The following is a 16,663-nucleotide window of genomic DNA, read 5'->3' on the forward strand; positions in this document are numbered from 1 at the left end:
GGCAAGATTATTAATATTGCATTTAGGACCTTGCAGCTCTGCAGTATAGGGCCACCATCTTAAGAGGAGGTATTTTGACAAATAAATATGGTGTGATTCTGTTTTGTGGGGTTGGTGCTCTTACCTGTGCAGTGACAGCTGTCTATCCATACTCCTAAAGATAATACTGGAACCACAGCTTTATATAACAGGAGTAAAGGATTGTAATAATTTCCTTGGTGTGAAAGACTAATCTGATTTGGGTTTTATGGAGCATATCCTGAAGCAGCTTTTTTTCCCCCCTGTGTCTTTGAGACTCCAAAGACAAAATCTCAGCAAATGCTTCTGTAACTGTCCTGTTGTACAGTCTTCCTTTGTCGTTAGTATATTTATCACAGAACAGGAATATATTTTTAATGGCTATTCATAGCCATGTGGAATAAATGATAAATTTCTCCTAAAAGAAAAAGAACTTGGATATCTGAGTTCTTTTCCAGAACATGCCTCATTTGTTTGTTCCATTGCTATGGATATCTACTATATCACTTTTATCACTGGTATGCAGGAGATAATTCTGATAGCTCATGGCTTGTTCCACCAGTTCAGGTAACTAGAATAGATGCAGTTATTGAATGGTCTGTGAAATCTGCACTTCTAATTCCAGACTTTCATCAAAATAATGGCTCTATCCTTCTGCTGTCTGGTAGTGCTGCTTTTGGATAGGCAGCAGAATAGAGAGCAGCATCCTGATTAATGGAGATTCTCCTAATCATTCTAATCTGTCACTGTGTTTATGCTTTTAAATGAAAGATACTGCATTTAGTACAAGCAACAGACAGTTGAGATAAATGCTTCTATTAGAGGCCACCTTCTGCCTGTAAAGATGTCAAACTTTCAGTTAGTTTCTAGTTGCTGAAGCCACTTAAAAAGCTTTCAGGTTGTGGGTAGACCTCTTACACAGTGTTAGTTTTTTGAGGTTTTTTCACTCTGTCCACAAATGTTTTGGTAGTGTGTTTACATCAACCTAGGAGCCCCTTCCCCATTCTTACTGTTATGACAGGCTTTGGATCCTCAGCCAGAAACACTCTGTACTATTTCTGAAAGTAGTAGTAGTGGTCACTTCTGTTAAAAGGACTGGGGAAAGTACTCATGGCAGGCTTCCCACCTGAGTACCTTATTGGGGTAAGGTATTTCTTACTTTGTTTCTATACCTGTTTCATAAAAAGCCTTCCTTGCCCTTTGCTGTGTAGCCAGTTCCATTATACCTGGATTTTGCAAAGGAGACTGACTGTACTATTTCTGTGCAGTTGCTCATTGGCTAGAGGCATCCTGAAAATGGGTGGTATAGAAGCAGCTCTTTTGAGTGCCCACAGTTTCTCTGCATGCCACCAATTAATACTAAACCAAACAATTCTCTTCAAAGGCAAACCTATTTTTTTTTCCTTTGTAAATACAATACTGAGTGCAGTAGTACATTGAACAGTATGTGGGATAATTATTGATGGGAAATTTCAGTATATTTAGTACTCTTCCATCTGTCAAGCTTCTCCAGTGCTAAAGGTTTATTTTTCCTGTATCTTTTGTGCACTTCTTAAACCCTGTTGAAGCTCTGCAGTAATTTAGATATGTTAGTTATTGCACTGATCATAGGTCTATTGACTTCTTTCTTAGATCATAAGGGGAAGTGTGGCCACAATCCTGCAGCAGTTTAGTGAAGGAAAAAGCCTTGCATTGTGTTTTGAGGATGTTCGTAGTGTATATAAAATTTGAACACAGTTGGCTACAATATAACTATCTTGTGCTATTCACTAAATGCCTTAACTAAGCCTGTATTTTTTAATATTTTGGTTTGCTTTGCATTTATGTTGTGATTTATTTTTTTTGTTGTTTCTTAGGACTTGGATTTTGTCCGGTTTATTGTCAATTGTTTTACAGATTATTACCCAAACTTCCTCAGTAAGTATTGTACATTAAATATTAAACATTGTAGACTTGTGTAACAAGAGCATTTCATAATATGGTAGAAGATAGGGAAGATGAAATGTTTTTTTCCATGTGTTTTCTGGAGTAACTTCATGGAACATGTGAATGTTATAGAGTCAGGATATTCTTGTGTCCTTAAGTCAACACAACTTTGTATTGTGAATAAACTTTACTTTCATCAAAAATCAACCGTCTTTTTGTGAAGTAATAATCTAATACATGTTTATACATGGTTAAAATTATTATAAGCATATAATAGAAAGGAATTGACTTGTTTTCCTTTGCTCCCTGTTACTTGGGTAGAAGCTTTACAAACTTTCATGACAGTGTGTATCCTTTACGAGTCTTCAGGGGTCAAAGAATGAAGGGCTCTAGAAAATTATGAGGGGCAGTGATTCTTCTGAAAATGAAAATGGTTTATTTTGAAAAGGCATTTTTGTGTGCACGCTTAGAAAACCCTGCATGCTTGCCTGATAACTTTTTTAAGCATAGGCAAACACTGCATAGTTTATGCTAGCTCATCTTAAATATGTTGTAAATTTTAGGTGAAAATGTCTGTGAATATTGAAAATCCATACAGCAACTGCTTAAACTCTGAATATTAGATTTCAGCTTGCTGATCAAAGTTCAAAGCTTTGATCAAATATCAAACTTAAAGGCAAGTGCAACATTGTTTTTTTTATTTTGACATTCAAGAGGAAAAATAATTGGGACACAAGTATTTTCAAATTTCTATGCTAAAATAAAGAATATTTGGAAAAAATAGATATACAAAGACTTATGTTTATTTGTTTCTTTGTGAAGTAGGGGGTGCTGAATGTACTTGTTAAACATTCTTCTGTTCAGTAGCTGCTTTTTTAGGTTGGATTGAGATCTTGCCTTTCTTTGCCTTATTTGGGAGATGAGTTATTAGTAACAATAGGTCAGAAAAGTAATATCCCAGGAAGTATATGAACAATGTATAACTTGGAATTTTATTACCTGTTTTCCAAGCAAGCAGCTAATGTTTCTAAATAGCAATAGGTTTGTACAAAATTGCTTATACAGGAAAGTGAACATGGAGGTTTGTAAAAGTGAATATTTACTTTTTACATGCATATTACTGCTGTGCTTTCTCTTAAACAGAGAAATACCTAGCATGTGGTATTCAGATTTTTTTTTTTTCTTTTTAGCAAAGATAGTAATATTTGAAATGCCATGGATAATGAACGGTAAGTTGTTTTTTTCTTTTCGGATTGTGATAACTTTTAAAATACAGCAGCATAAATAAGAAGCATTTTTCTGCTCTGTGTAGATACAGATGAATAATGAAGTTTGTTAAACATGCATCTTTAAATCTGTCAGTTTAAAGGTTGCATACTTTTTATTTTTCCTTCTATCATTGTATTTTGGATCATACTTTACATGAAGTTTGTATTTGTCCTGCTGTTTTTAAAGGTTGGGAGACCTTGATAAATAATTTATTTCTTGAATGCTTTTTAACTAGAATCCTTTCAGCAATTCAATCATCAGCAGTGATGGTGACTTATAACCAGCTCAAAACTAGAATACACAGTTTAAGTTAGATGCCTGACACTGCATGCTGTAACTGTGGTTACATTTATTCTGATATGGGTATTTCAATAATTATCTGTAGCTATAGCGTACAGGATAGATATATTATTCCTCTTCTGTTGTCATATGAATACATATTTTTATGTTGGATTTATATTTTCGTACATATTCATGTTTTACTATCACTGAAATAACAATGGTCTTTGTAGATGCTTTGTAGATCTAAACAAATATCCTTTAAATCAGCAAAACATTTCAGCGACGAAGAGTGTGTGTGTGTATCTTTCCCAACCTCCCTCACGCAGATTTGGAAATACAACTGGTTTTACCCACTCTCTACTTCAAGGGCTAAATTCCAAGACAACAGAGTTGTCAGTTATTAAATCAAAGATACTCTTTCCATTTTCTCTGTAAATAATACCTTTTTTCCCTTGCATTGCTTATTCCAATCATAATAGATACTTTCAGAGCAGGTTCTGTAGTATCTTGAGGGATGCAGCTCACTTGTGTTGTGTAAGATCTACCAATACACTGAAAAAACCCTACAAAAACAACCGAAATAACAAAACTCCCTTCCTGACGTCTTCTATATACCTTTTGTTTTGTTTGGTGTTTTCTTTTGTTTTTTAAAGCTGCATTTAAAATCGTGAAGGGTTGGCTTGGCCCAGATGCAATAAGCATGTTAAAGTTCACAAACAAGAGTGATGTGCAGGAATACATCAGTGGAGAGTATCTGCCACCTCACATGGGGGGAACTGTAAGTATAGTAACATTTCATGTTTCTGTTGTGATAGATTGAGACACCTCTATAAATCCCATATGTGGCGTCGAGGGTTGGCACTTCACAGATGAGAGATTTCTTGAAATTGTTTTGCCAATGATAATTTTAAAGTCATGGTAATATAAAATAGGTTAACTTCATGAGAATTTGGTATTGGCACTCTTCAAATAAAGAACTATTTTTTTCTGAATCATTCATCCCTTTATAAGTCAATGGAAACGGCTTAATTTTTCTTAAAGGTCTGAAAAATTATCTTTTTTAAGTGTCATTCTTCCTTGTACTTTTATTCCTCTCTGATGAATTAGAGGTGGTGTTTGTTTATGAAACAAGTTCTATGAACAGAAGGTAGGTTTCATGGCCCTCTGGGAGTTCTAGTCCTGCTCCAAAGCTATAATTCACTGAAGACAGTTATATTGTAGCTATTTTTCCTTTGTTGTCTCTAGGGCTGCATTTTAAGACATGGCTGTAGAAGATTGTCATCAAAGAGTATAGTAGAGCTCCAAAGTGGTACAAGCAGCATCAGTTTAACAGAATCAGAATCCAGTTTTAGTGCAATCTAAAGAGTGGAACAGCACAAGCAACTTGCACAACAGGTTTCACTCTTCACAAGGCTAGTAGATCAGTATTGCATAATCTTTAGAGTAAATTTGCAGAAAAATGATGCTTTAAAATGTTTATAGGCCATTTATGGTAGTAGAATAAGCCCATTGCAGGGGAGTTACTTTTAAAGTTTTTTTCTACCTTTTATTTTCTGAAGTACTTTTGGCATTATGGCAGTAACAATTTGGAGAAAAGGAGGGTTGTGTTTCAGCAATAGTAGGGGAGGACATGTTCTTTTCTATATGAGTTCAGGGTAGTGTTATTGTGGCCAGAACCTATGAAACTTGTTTGGGAAACATAAAAAGATGTTACCTTGATTTTTATTTAACTGAGATTAGCAGCCTTTAAAAAGTGGATGTGATTCTTGAAGAAAAGATACCCTTTTTCTCCATGAAAAATTGCTGCCCCAACTCCTAGTCTCATGTAAGAACTTTCTCAGGTGGAAGAAAGCTGAAATTGCAGCACCACAGGAGTGGGCATTGAGGGAAGGGCTGATGATATCTGAAGTGGTTTCAGTAAGGAATGTTATTTAGCAATGGTTCTGGGCCTGGCTCCTGTGGTGTTGTCCTATTGTTGCAATAGAGGGGCAAGTTTTTTTCCTCATTAAAGCTGAGTATCTCCCATCGGCTTTTTAAACTATCTTACCCAATAGTTCATTATGTCTTTAAAGATAGAACCTGTGGTTTTGCTAAATACCCTGCTGAAGCATCTGATGGAACATGCAGTCTTGTAGTTATCTCTAATCCTGCCTTGGGCCTGAAAGGTCTCATTGCTGATCAAGCTGGCTCCATGTTGCTCGTCTTCTGAAAGCATTAACAAGTTTCAGAATCATGGAGGCAGCTTATCCAAATCATTTATCTGGGGTAGGAAGTTGCAGTGGCAGAAATAGAGTAGTGGAATAGTAGTAAACTTGCTTGACAAGGACTCCTGAGGTTTTGACAATTTCAGAAAAACAGCTGTATCTGCCTATTAAAAGCCCTGTATTTTGAACCAGCACATGCTTTGTCTAAGTATTGAGTTTCACTTGATGGGTGTTTTGAGCTTTTAACCTCAGAACTGTCATAATTTGGAAGAATCGATAGCAAATACTGAGACTCCAAAACTGTGCTCTGGATCTTTCTTCCCAAGGTTTCTTCAGTGTGTACAATAAGGCAGGATCTTTGCATCTCTCTAATAGCAAGGAGTTTTTCAGTGACCAGACAACAGACAATTTAATGCTTTTTCTCAGAATTTAACTTTTCTTGATGTGATTAACCTTGGCTTCTCTTAAAGCGACTAGGTAGAGTACAATTCACCATTATTAGTATTGTCAGGCCTGGCATTTTTTCAAATGCAGTATCTGACTTGCACAAATTGATTCCTTCCATTTTTCTCTCAAGTGTTTGGTTTTGTTTGTGAGGGACTTTTTTTTTTTTTTTTTTTGCCTTCTTCCAATTCTCTCTCTGTCATCTTTGATTTCCACATGTTTAGTTACAGATCTTCATATTTGCAACAAGCATAATGCCAGTGAAGAGCACAGCATATCTGTGCATCCTTTGTATTCAATACAGTGGCTGTGACTCATCTTTCTGCTGTGTCCCCTACTAGGATCCAGCTTTGAAAAGCCAGGTCTTGCCAGATGTACACAACTAGTGAAGCAGATCATTTGGTGGATACCAAGATTTGGAGAGATACCAAGATTCCACTGCACTTATGTTCTTTGTGTTCCAGAAGAATGTTAGAGACTAGTTCTGGAAGTAACAAAAAAAAATCCATAGAATTAATAATGTTGGAGTCAGTGACTACTTTTCTTGACTAAGGGAACTGTTCTTTGTCTCTGTTGGAAGCCTCCAAGCTTCAATGTCTCACTGAAGTTATCTTTAAGCATGTTTTAAGTCTGTCTCAGGGTCACTCAAAAGATGAACCAGAAACTTTCCATAGCTTTAAAATCCTTTGATCGACTGTCAGCCAGCTGAGAAAGGAGGAATATTACAGGCTTGATTTGAGACAACTAGTGGGCAAAGGTGTCTCCAGAGTATCAAAACCATTAAAACTAATTATGGAAAACAGAAACTTGGATTTTGTAGGACTTTGGAATATGAATTTGATCTAAGTTCCATTCAAGTCCTCATCAGTGTCTGTTGGCTGTGGCTATTACCATACTGCTAATCCATACATGCTATGCACCACATGCGTGGTTCTTGTCCTTAATGCACAGAGGTCATTTTCTTTATAGCAGGTTTGTTTTGGAGAGCTTGTCAAAATTGCCCAAGACAGATCTAGGAGCTAGCTAATGCTAGGCAGCCTGGAAAATTAGGGTTAGATGCTCAAGAGCCACTTGGTAGTATACATTCGTTACTAAATGAAAAATATTAACGTAGTGTTTTCTGGCTTTCTTGTCTATTGTATCACACATTCTGCCATTTCCAGCTGATGGAACAGTCCAGTTCTTAAGGCATACACATTTCTGACTGACCAGGGAGATTTTTTCTCTCCAAGACTATTGTACATATAGTGTACATTGTGATGCAAGGCGTGTACACACAGTAGGGTTTTAATTTGCTGTTTTGCTCAGTCTTTCTTTATCAGAAGATGGATTTAACAAGGATCAAGATTCCCTCAACTGGTGCCAATATTGAACAATGTATGCAGCTTCTGTGCTCTTCACCTGGGTATCTAAATTGATAGCTCACAGGTTTTCTTGGAAGTACCTTGTATAGGTCAGTGGCCTGAAGTTAAGACATGGCTAAGCTTGCATATGGCTTCATGACTGCTCTATACACGTAATCTTTAAAAATATTGCTACTATGATTAAGACACCTCTACAAAAATTGCCAAAAATAATAGCATGAATTCTCTGGATCTGATATAAGAAAGAGCCGTAAGTCTATAGAATGGATGTATCAGGCATTGAATAAATCCGTCTTGTTTACCTGGCTGAGGTTTTCACCCTGTTAGTAGATATACCCATGTCACTGAAACTCAAGCACTGTAACTATAAAGTGTGGGACTTTGAGTTGTCCCACCGATGAGATTTTGTTCAGCTGTTGAAGATATCCAGCAGCATGGATTAACAAGGCCAAGTAAAGCATGCAGCAAAATTAATTTCCCTTTATTAAGGTGACTTTGTTATATGCCCTTCATCCTATGCTGGAAGGGAGTGAAAAGGCTTTATTGGTTTGGATAAGGGGAAGCTGGATATCTCTGTCTTGTTTTTGCAAATGGGGGATGTCAGTGTTCTGCAAGACTACTGGAATGTTTCTAGCAGACTGGAGTCTTTTCTTCTAATAGTGATTTAGTCTGTTACTGATACTTAAAGCTTGTCCTTCAGGCCCTTAATAGGATATTGTTTGAGCCAGGGAATACCTGTTTCATTCAGCTAGAGGTCTTTGACTGTTGCTACAGCCTGAAGAATAGATGTGATTTAGGCCTTGATTATAGATGAGGAGGAAGTATGCTGTTTTGTTTGTGGTTTCTTTGAATGGTTCCCTTTAAGACTTTTCCCTTTTAATTTCTCTTAACATCACATTATTCCTTGTTTTGAGAAAATGTACTTGGTTATGGAGAGCTCTCTTGGAACACCTTTTTGTAACTCCCTGCTGAGGGAGGCATTGTTTGGGGAGCGGGGGCATTGCTCAAGTCTGCCTCACAGGAGTCAAAGCTATGTTTCTTTTCTCCATTGGAAAAGCTGACAGACTAATTCAGTTTACTCAATGCTTAAAACTGAAAATGCTGTAGGAACAGAGATCCCCATTCAAACACTCTCTAACATTACTTTTAATGAAACTATTTTGAGAATGTTAAGAGAATTTCTAGTTAGCAAAAACTGTTTTTTACTGATCTTCCAATGGATCTACCTTTACTGTAGAGTCATTGAGAACTTAAGTATTCTGCTGCTGCATTACTCAGATGTCTTAAGTATGGTCTTTAAATCGATTTGGCATTCCAAAGACTAAGATCTGAATTGCAGGATATGCTAAACATCCACACATTATGTTAAACTTCAGGGATTATTTGGGGTTGTTTCATGATTTTGGGGTTTATTTCTTTTTTTTAAGCAGACCATTATGAAACTAACATACAAGGAACAACTGATGTTTTTCATCACTTTTGTAATATTTTTAGAAATAGCTATCATAAGTTTTAAACTACATTTTTGAGAACTTAAGAAGAGAACTTCAGCAATAAGACTCTGAATGCTGATCCTTGATAGAACAGCTTCTGCAGTTCTGCTGTGAATATAAATAACAGTTACAGTTTACTGGCTTCATTGGATGACTATTTATTTGTCTGTGGATAAAATAGAAACTCTTGGTGTCAGCTTTCTGTATAGGGGTGCAACTTGAAATAGATAAATGAAACAAAAGTAATGTGAAACAAGAAACAATGACAGTATTTCCATTTTAAAAACCCTAGAGAAGGTACTTCTAATCCTCTTGAATAACTCTTCTGTTATAAATCTCTTTATCTTTTAGGATTCTTTCAAGTACAGTTATCCTCCATTGGTTGATGATGATTTTCAAACTCCTTTATGTGAAAATGGGCCCATTACAAGTGAAGATGAGCATGAAAGTAAAGAAGAGATAGATGCAGACACCAAGGAGGCTGGGGAACTGAATGAAGCACAAAACCTTAATCAGAAAAAGGTATCTAACTGAAGATTTAGGCAAGACTAGCTAGATGGTTACAAAGTGGGACAAGAGGCATATAATTTTGGTTACTTGTCTGTCTTTGTGTTGTACTTTTTCAACAGTTTTTCTGTCTTCCAATTTGACAAAAGAACTCAGGAAAACTGAAGAATTATAGTTTCAGTTTCAGCGTTGATTCTTGGTCTATTAAGCCAAGTTTCTGCTTCAGAATGTGTAAAATGTGCACTAAATATTTAGTGCACATCTCTTGGAATATAGTGAATTGTGCAGTAAAATGATAAAAGTTTCTGTACTTTGTTTTCAAAGGCTGTCTTTCTAGTTGGTTTCTTTTTAATCTTGGGATATCTAGTGGTGACCATGTTAAAATATATCTCGTTTTCTCTGAATCTTAAATCAGTATGTACATGAGAAAATACTAAGTTAAATATTTATGCACTACTGGATGTTAATTTGTTATCTTAAATTATTGATAAAATTTTAACATACGAATGTTTTCATTTATTCTCAGGAGAAATTGGAGTATTCCTACTCCATCAATCATGTTTTGCAACATAATCTTCCTGCAGTGTTGTTTATCCAGAAATAAAGGCATTGTTTTACACAAGTTCATATGAAGTGATATTTAGGAATATGCAGTAATAGTAACTGGGGATATTGTTCTTGAAAATAGTAGAAAAAAAATTTGAAATTCACTAGCTTATTGTCATAATTAATTTTGGAATATGACTTGCAAAACTTCTGTTTAATGGAGTAGAATACAGTTTCATTTACCGTTCCAGGTTTGTCAGAATAATTTGAAACATGTAGCTCACTAGGTATTCCAGCTGTTATTTGCAACTTGGCCAGTTTTAAAAAAATAAAAAGATAATTTCACTGACCTTAAGGTCAAAAGGAAGCATTACATAACCACAGTTAGACTCAGTAGCTTGTTTTGCTTGTAGCACATTTTTCAGTGTATGATTCTTAGATATGGAAACATGGAGAATTTCTGCTCAGTGTGTGAGTTCCTTTGGTGCTTAATAAGCCTCAGTGTTTGTTGGCTTTTAATTTGCTTGGGTGACTTAGCTTTCTACTTAAGGTATTTTGGCTTTTTTACTTTTTTTACTCTTGAAATACCATAAAGCAAATAATTGTTTTCACTTTTATACAGTGTAACCAAGGTGCTACTCATTTTTTTTTCAGTAGAGGGAATCATGAGTGATAAACTTGGTTAGTAAGTGCCTGTCCTGTAGATGCTTCCACTTTTGTGTCACCCCAAGACATATAGTAATATTTTTTCCTGGTAGTTTATGTAGAACAAAGCCCAACATATAACTAGTGCAGTGTATTTACATACTAACCTTTTACTATCACTTTTATATAATTAAACAAAAAGATGCTGTGTGGGTTCTTTTTATATAGCCTATTTCATATAAAGTTTTGTATTCCTTTCATTCCCATACTTCAAACTTGCATGAACTGAATTCTCTTCATGTCTTTTCTCTGTATTAAAAGTGGAATAAAAAGGAGGCTAAATAAACTCTTCAGCCAGCTGATCTGGAATCATGATATCACTAATTCTTTCAGTCTTCTGCACATCCCCCCCCAGCACCTGCCCTGTTTTGCATGTATTTTCTTAATGTTACGGAAGAAAACCCTCAGAACCTAAGAGGTACCTGCAGTTTTGAAAGCACCAATTCAATCAGCATTATTTCTTTTATGTTCTGCAATACTTCAGAGTCTCATCTAAAAGCAATGAAGATACGTTTAGCAACCCTGCAATGCAATGAGTTGTGGAATTGGTACTAGGTTTTCTGTTCAGTGATTGTGTTGGGGCATCTGTTTTAATTTTAATTTGCAGTGGATGAGTAATACCAGTGCTTTATAATCTTAGATATTTGAAGTGCTATAACTTAGTGTGTCTGGAGTTTTCAAAAACTGACCTGGGCAGCAGGAAAATACATGGGAAAAAAACAAAGCAGAAGTTTTGTTTCATGCATGTTTAATGTGTTATGTAACTTCTATAGTAAATCATTTTATTCAGTGGACTTCGAGCAGCTTCAGGGAATGAATATATATAATGCTTGGTCTGTAATATGTAAACTGTTGAAATAAGCCTCACCATATTCTTTAAAATACATGCATGGTTCTGTAACATGTAATCCAGGTTTCTAGTTAATCATTATAACTATCATTTTTACTCAGATGAATTCTATAGAACTAATTTCCAAATCAGAGGAAACTGACAAAACAGAGGTCAAACCAAAAAATGCAAAGAAAGCATTAACCACTTTTAAAGGACCTTTATTACATATCAGGTAATAATAATTTTCTTTAATTTTCTTTTTACAATGTGCCTTGGACATTTGAATACTTAACTCTAGTTGGTTTTCAAAATAAACTTTTTTCAGACTATTGGAGGAAAACAAATTATAAACAACTTTTTAAGAAGGCTTTTTAAAAAGCTCAAAGAATTTTTCTAGTTTTACAAGATTTTAGTAAATCTTCTGGTGTCACCAAAGATTGGCATGCTTTTTGTATGAATAGATGTATATTCCATAGAATTGTAGAAGTGTTTTGTTTATATTGAGAAACCATCTGACTAAGCATGTCCTTACCTGTAGTGAGAGCAGTGGTTGACATTGATTGCACTGGCTTAACAAAAAAACCATGTTTCATCAAGCCAGTTTTCACTGTTGTATCTTGCTTGAATTCTTTTAGCTTATGATGATATAAATGTCTACACTAGTAGTTTCCTCTAGTTAAACTTAAGGAATGGGTCCAATTCATTTTATGTGGAAAGGGCTTTATAAATGACATACCTACTCAGAAGGTTTTGTTGTCCAAGATGCTACATCTTGCAGTTAATTTGCTTTTTATCATTAAACTAGGAAAAAGAAATCAATTAGCCAATATAACTTTTTCTTTTCACTGCCTTTCAGTTTAGGATGCTTGTTTAGAATTTGATTTAGATGGTAACTTTTATTTTCACTTTCAGTTTGCTATTAGATGAATGAAGAAAATATCTATTTTTAGGTAATTTCTTAGCTAACTTTTTAAGTACTGTATTGATTAGTTTTGGAATGAATTTGAATAATAATGTGCTCATTAGCATAAATATATTTTATATGTGTAAATTTTTCCTAATTTTGAAATGAAAAACCTCCTCTGTATAGCCTTAGTTTCTTGTATGGCAAGACAAAGGCATAGACTGCAGAATTGTGATTACAAAGAATGTTAAACATTTTCTGGAACAATCACAAATGTAGATGTTTTTCCATTCACTTTTTAATTAAAAAAAAAAAGGGGCACAAATCATAAGCAGACAACAACAAAAAAATCCAAATAAGCTAAAACACTTCCAACACCCCCAGAAACTGCCTTTTTTTTTTTCTCTTAAAATACTTCAAGCTGTCATTGAATAGAAGTAACTTACATGGACTGCAACACCTGGAAGAGTAAACTTAGTCAAGAATAGTGGTGTTAATACTTGTAGTCTTGCTGTCATGGAAAATAAAATACTGCTGTCTCCATTGTCCTTGCTGTTTGTTTGTTTTGTTTTTAAAGTAAACTCCTGAGTGTAGCTGTTGCTCTTCATTAATGCTCTCCCTCTGTGGAAGCTAGAACTAGTTTTCATTTTCCTGCACTGATTCACAGGCCATTGAACTGAAGGTGATTGAACCAATAATATATAGTGCCATTCATAGCCAGTTGTAGGCACCTATCACAGAGACCATAAGCTCTGCCCCCAGGAATTAACTTGCATCCTTGCTTATCTCCCAGCATTGTCCTGTGAAGGGAGCAGCCTGGAGCCTGAGCACACAGCTGAGGCACTGCAGCTCTGGCACCATAAAATTGTGGACCAAAGCTGGGCCCTTGTGCTCTTTTGTTTCTTGTATTTGTAGTCATGCTCCTGAGTCAGCTGTCTCTCTCATTTAGACCACAATTGTATTTGCCATGTATGCCTTACAATGAAAGGCTGGCTCGGACTTTCCTTCTCCATAATTGAATTGTTTGGTCAGACAAAAAGCAGCGGTTTCCTTGCACTGTCTGGAAGAAGAGCAGCTTGTGGTGTGTTGTGGTACGAGAATTTCTAGTACAAGCTGGTTATGTCACACACATCAGAGTATAGAAATTTTTGCTTCTGTAAAAATGAAAAAGCTTGGGTGTTTGTTTAAACAACCCCCCCTTCCTCATGGCTACATACCAACTACCCCCAGTGCTGTGGGACTTGATTTCACAGACAAGAGCCATACAGCTGTGGTCCCCAAGCCTTTTTTTTTCCTTTGATCAATGGCCATAGTTGGTAGAACAAGAGAGATCAGGCTCTGGCAGAAGTTCCTTCCCTTGATCTCTTTTTGTGGCTTGTTTTGATGCTAGTTAATGTTATCTTGTTTCACTTATGGTTCATCTTGCAATTGCTGTTACACACAGCTGCAGTAGTACAGTATTAAGATAGCTAAAATATTTTGTAGCTACAATCTTTCCATTCCCTAGCATTGGTTACTTAAACTGAGAATTTGGAAATGAAAAAATACTGAGAGGAGGAGGGAATTACCTGATTTAAACCCATCAGTTTTTTGGTTTCTACCTTATTTGGCACACTTCCTTCTTTCCCACCGCAAAAGAAGTAGTCTAGTCATGTGGACTGACTAATGCATTGTAAAACATCAGCACCCTATCATCACAGTCGCCTTCCTTCCGGCATGGGCGTTCACACTTGTCCTACAGCCCCAAAGGGTTTTCTTCTCAGCTCATACACTGGTTTAAGTGGGAGGAGAAAGAATGATTGGTACTATAAAAGGAGGTCTTTTGAGGAGGAGGTCAAAGTAGCATGAATTTGGCATTCTAAAAAGAGGACATGGGGGAAAAAATCACATGTTTTGAAAAAGAATATGCAGTTCTGTAGTATGGAGTAGTACAGCAGTTCTTTGTGTGCTCCTAATGTGGCATAATGAAAAAAAGTTCTTCACTTGCTACTCAAGTTTCCTTTCAATTTGTATTATATGAGCATGCCCTGCCTTTTACCTACTTGTGTTCATTTGAATCCTTATCCAAAATGAGTTGTGTTTGATGTGGTTTAAAATATCTCATGCATGACTCTTAATTGTGCAAGAATATTAAAAGCAGGCAGTAACTTTATTTATGCATGTGATAGCACAAGTATGTGAAGACTGACTCTTAAGTACAAGAGAATTCAGCTGTCGTGGTTGAAATGATTGCCAGTCATGGATATCTGCCTTCTCTTATGTGTGCACTATATCCATGACAAGGACAGATGTTTGAGGTGGAAATTACTCCCTGTCTGTGACACCTTGTATTCCTTAAAATGAGTCTAAATTAAAACCAAGGATGCTTTCCCTTAACACACTGCCAAAGGATTAAGCAGCTGACTGTATATCTGTTGGCTGTTCCTGCTGTTACAGATGGCAGAAGTCAAGGGCAGTAATCAGCTGAGGCAGCTAGTTCCACTTGTCATGAGTCAACCCTGAGCTTCACTACAAAATTTCTGCGTTTTGTTTTCACAGCTTTTTTTCATTACAATCTGTTTATGCTGACTGTAGCTGCAGGGTAGAAAGTATTTTATTTTCCTGGAGGTGTGATCAGGTTTTTTTATGATCTGTTTTAAAGATAATCTGAAGAAACTAATTCTTTTAAAATTTCCTATTAGCCCAGCAGAGGAGCTATATTTTGGATCCAAAGAAACCGGAGAGAAAAAATGTTTGATAGTTCTCACAAACGTCACTAAAAATGTAGTGGCTTTTAAAGTAAGTGTCTTATGTGTGGCCTGGTTTACTAAATGTGTAGCTTTTTCTTGTTTTGTGTCAGGAGGAAGGATACTATTAAATCCATTTTATAGACAAAATTTTTTATTGTGTTGTGATGTTTGAGGCAGGTTAAAGAAATCTGGCTGAATTTATCCCTATGATGTACCACCTTAAAGGGGATAATTAGTATTACAAATCTTTGGAGCACTGACTAAAAAAGAGCTAAAGTGATGGTTAGTTTTTTAGTGAGAGTAATACTTCTTGAAAAAGAAAGGCTTGAGCATTAAAAAGTCACCTTTTTAGAATTTTTAAATATTGGCTGGAAACAAGTTGCTCTGAAATGATGCAGATCCATCTGCAAATGTCACTATCAAAGGAATTAATAGTTATATTTGCTTCAGAAATACTGAGTTTACATGCATCTTTGTGGGGTTTTTCCCATCTTTTGCATTCTCTGCACATTAAAATAACTTAAAGTTTTCATATTTTCATATTTATTATAACACATTCTTGGCTGGTTTTAAATATGTATGCAAAAGAAAAATAGCAAATGCAAGAAAACAAAGGATAAAAGCAGTTGAGAGGGAGGAAAAAGGAATAGGCAAGAGTCCTATTATGCCTACAAAATGATGTATTTTAGAGACTTGTCCTAATAGTGAAGCTTTTGGGGATTTAGTTATTACAGAACGAGAGGAATTATGAAGCAACCGTAGTTTGTGGATGCACTTATTGTATCCTTCGTATTTCTTGTTTATAGGTGAGAACAACTGCACCTGAAAAATACAGGGTTAAACCCAGTAACAGCAGCTGTGAACCTGGCACATCATTAGATATAATAGTCTCTCTTCATGGTGGTAAGTAAAAAAATAGATTTTGTGAGAAATCTGGGCAAGTTGTATTACTAGACTTAAGCTCTAGACACTGATGGTTGTATGTGCTTGCTGCTGTAGGACTGACTGGTGCCCATGTCTACTTGACTCTTGTATGAAAATGGTACTATTTGTTACAAAAACATGGGTGTCAGAAAGGATTTGAGTAACTGGCTGTACTGATTTACTACTCCACTCAGGCATAAGCAGCTGTTGTCTGCAACCCCTTTTGTTTCATATCTTAAAACCCAGAAAGTCTGAGTGGCAGTTGTCTTGCTGGTTCATTATTACAGTGGGAGTTTATCTGCAGTATTCCTAAATTGTTGCAAGCACAGGTGAATTTGCTGGAGAATACACTCTTTACAAAATTTTGGGTTGTCTTTGAGCTATTCAGATGAAACTAGTTCTGTTAAAATAAACCTATATCATTTTTTGAAAACTGTAATTAGAATTATTGAGCTTTAGAGAATGATTTCCATATATTTATTTGTAGTAAATCAGTGTCTCGTGTCCTGCAATAAA

General features: G+C 35.8%; 1 protein-coding gene across 3 annotated transcripts in view; it reads left to right on the forward strand.

Moving 5' to 3' along the window:
* Positions 1-16,663, forward strand: part of MOSPD2 (motile sperm domain containing 2) — a 32,932-nt gene that overhangs the window by 12,228 nt on the left and 4,041 nt on the right. For all 3 annotated transcript variants that reach the window (XM_039550766.1, XM_039550772.1, XM_039550782.1), the window contains 7 exons: positions 1,875-1,935; positions 3,135-3,173; positions 4,149-4,273; positions 9,352-9,522; positions 11,710-11,822; positions 15,176-15,272; positions 16,030-16,126. In XM_039550766.1, coding sequence (XP_039406700.1) covers positions 1,875-1,935; positions 3,135-3,173; positions 4,149-4,273; positions 9,352-9,522; positions 11,710-11,822; positions 15,176-15,272; positions 16,030-16,126 — 703 coding nt within the window. The remainder of the gene's footprint in view (positions 1-1,874; positions 1,936-3,134; positions 3,174-4,148; positions 4,274-9,351; positions 9,523-11,709; positions 11,823-15,175; positions 15,273-16,029; positions 16,127-16,663) is intronic.

Source organism: Corvus cornix, chromosome 1 (genome assembly GCF_000738735.6).
Source record: "Corvus cornix cornix isolate S_Up_H32 chromosome 1, ASM73873v5, whole genome shotgun sequence".
Classification (NCBI taxonomy): Eukaryota; Metazoa; Chordata; class Aves; order Passeriformes; family Corvidae; genus Corvus; species Corvus cornix.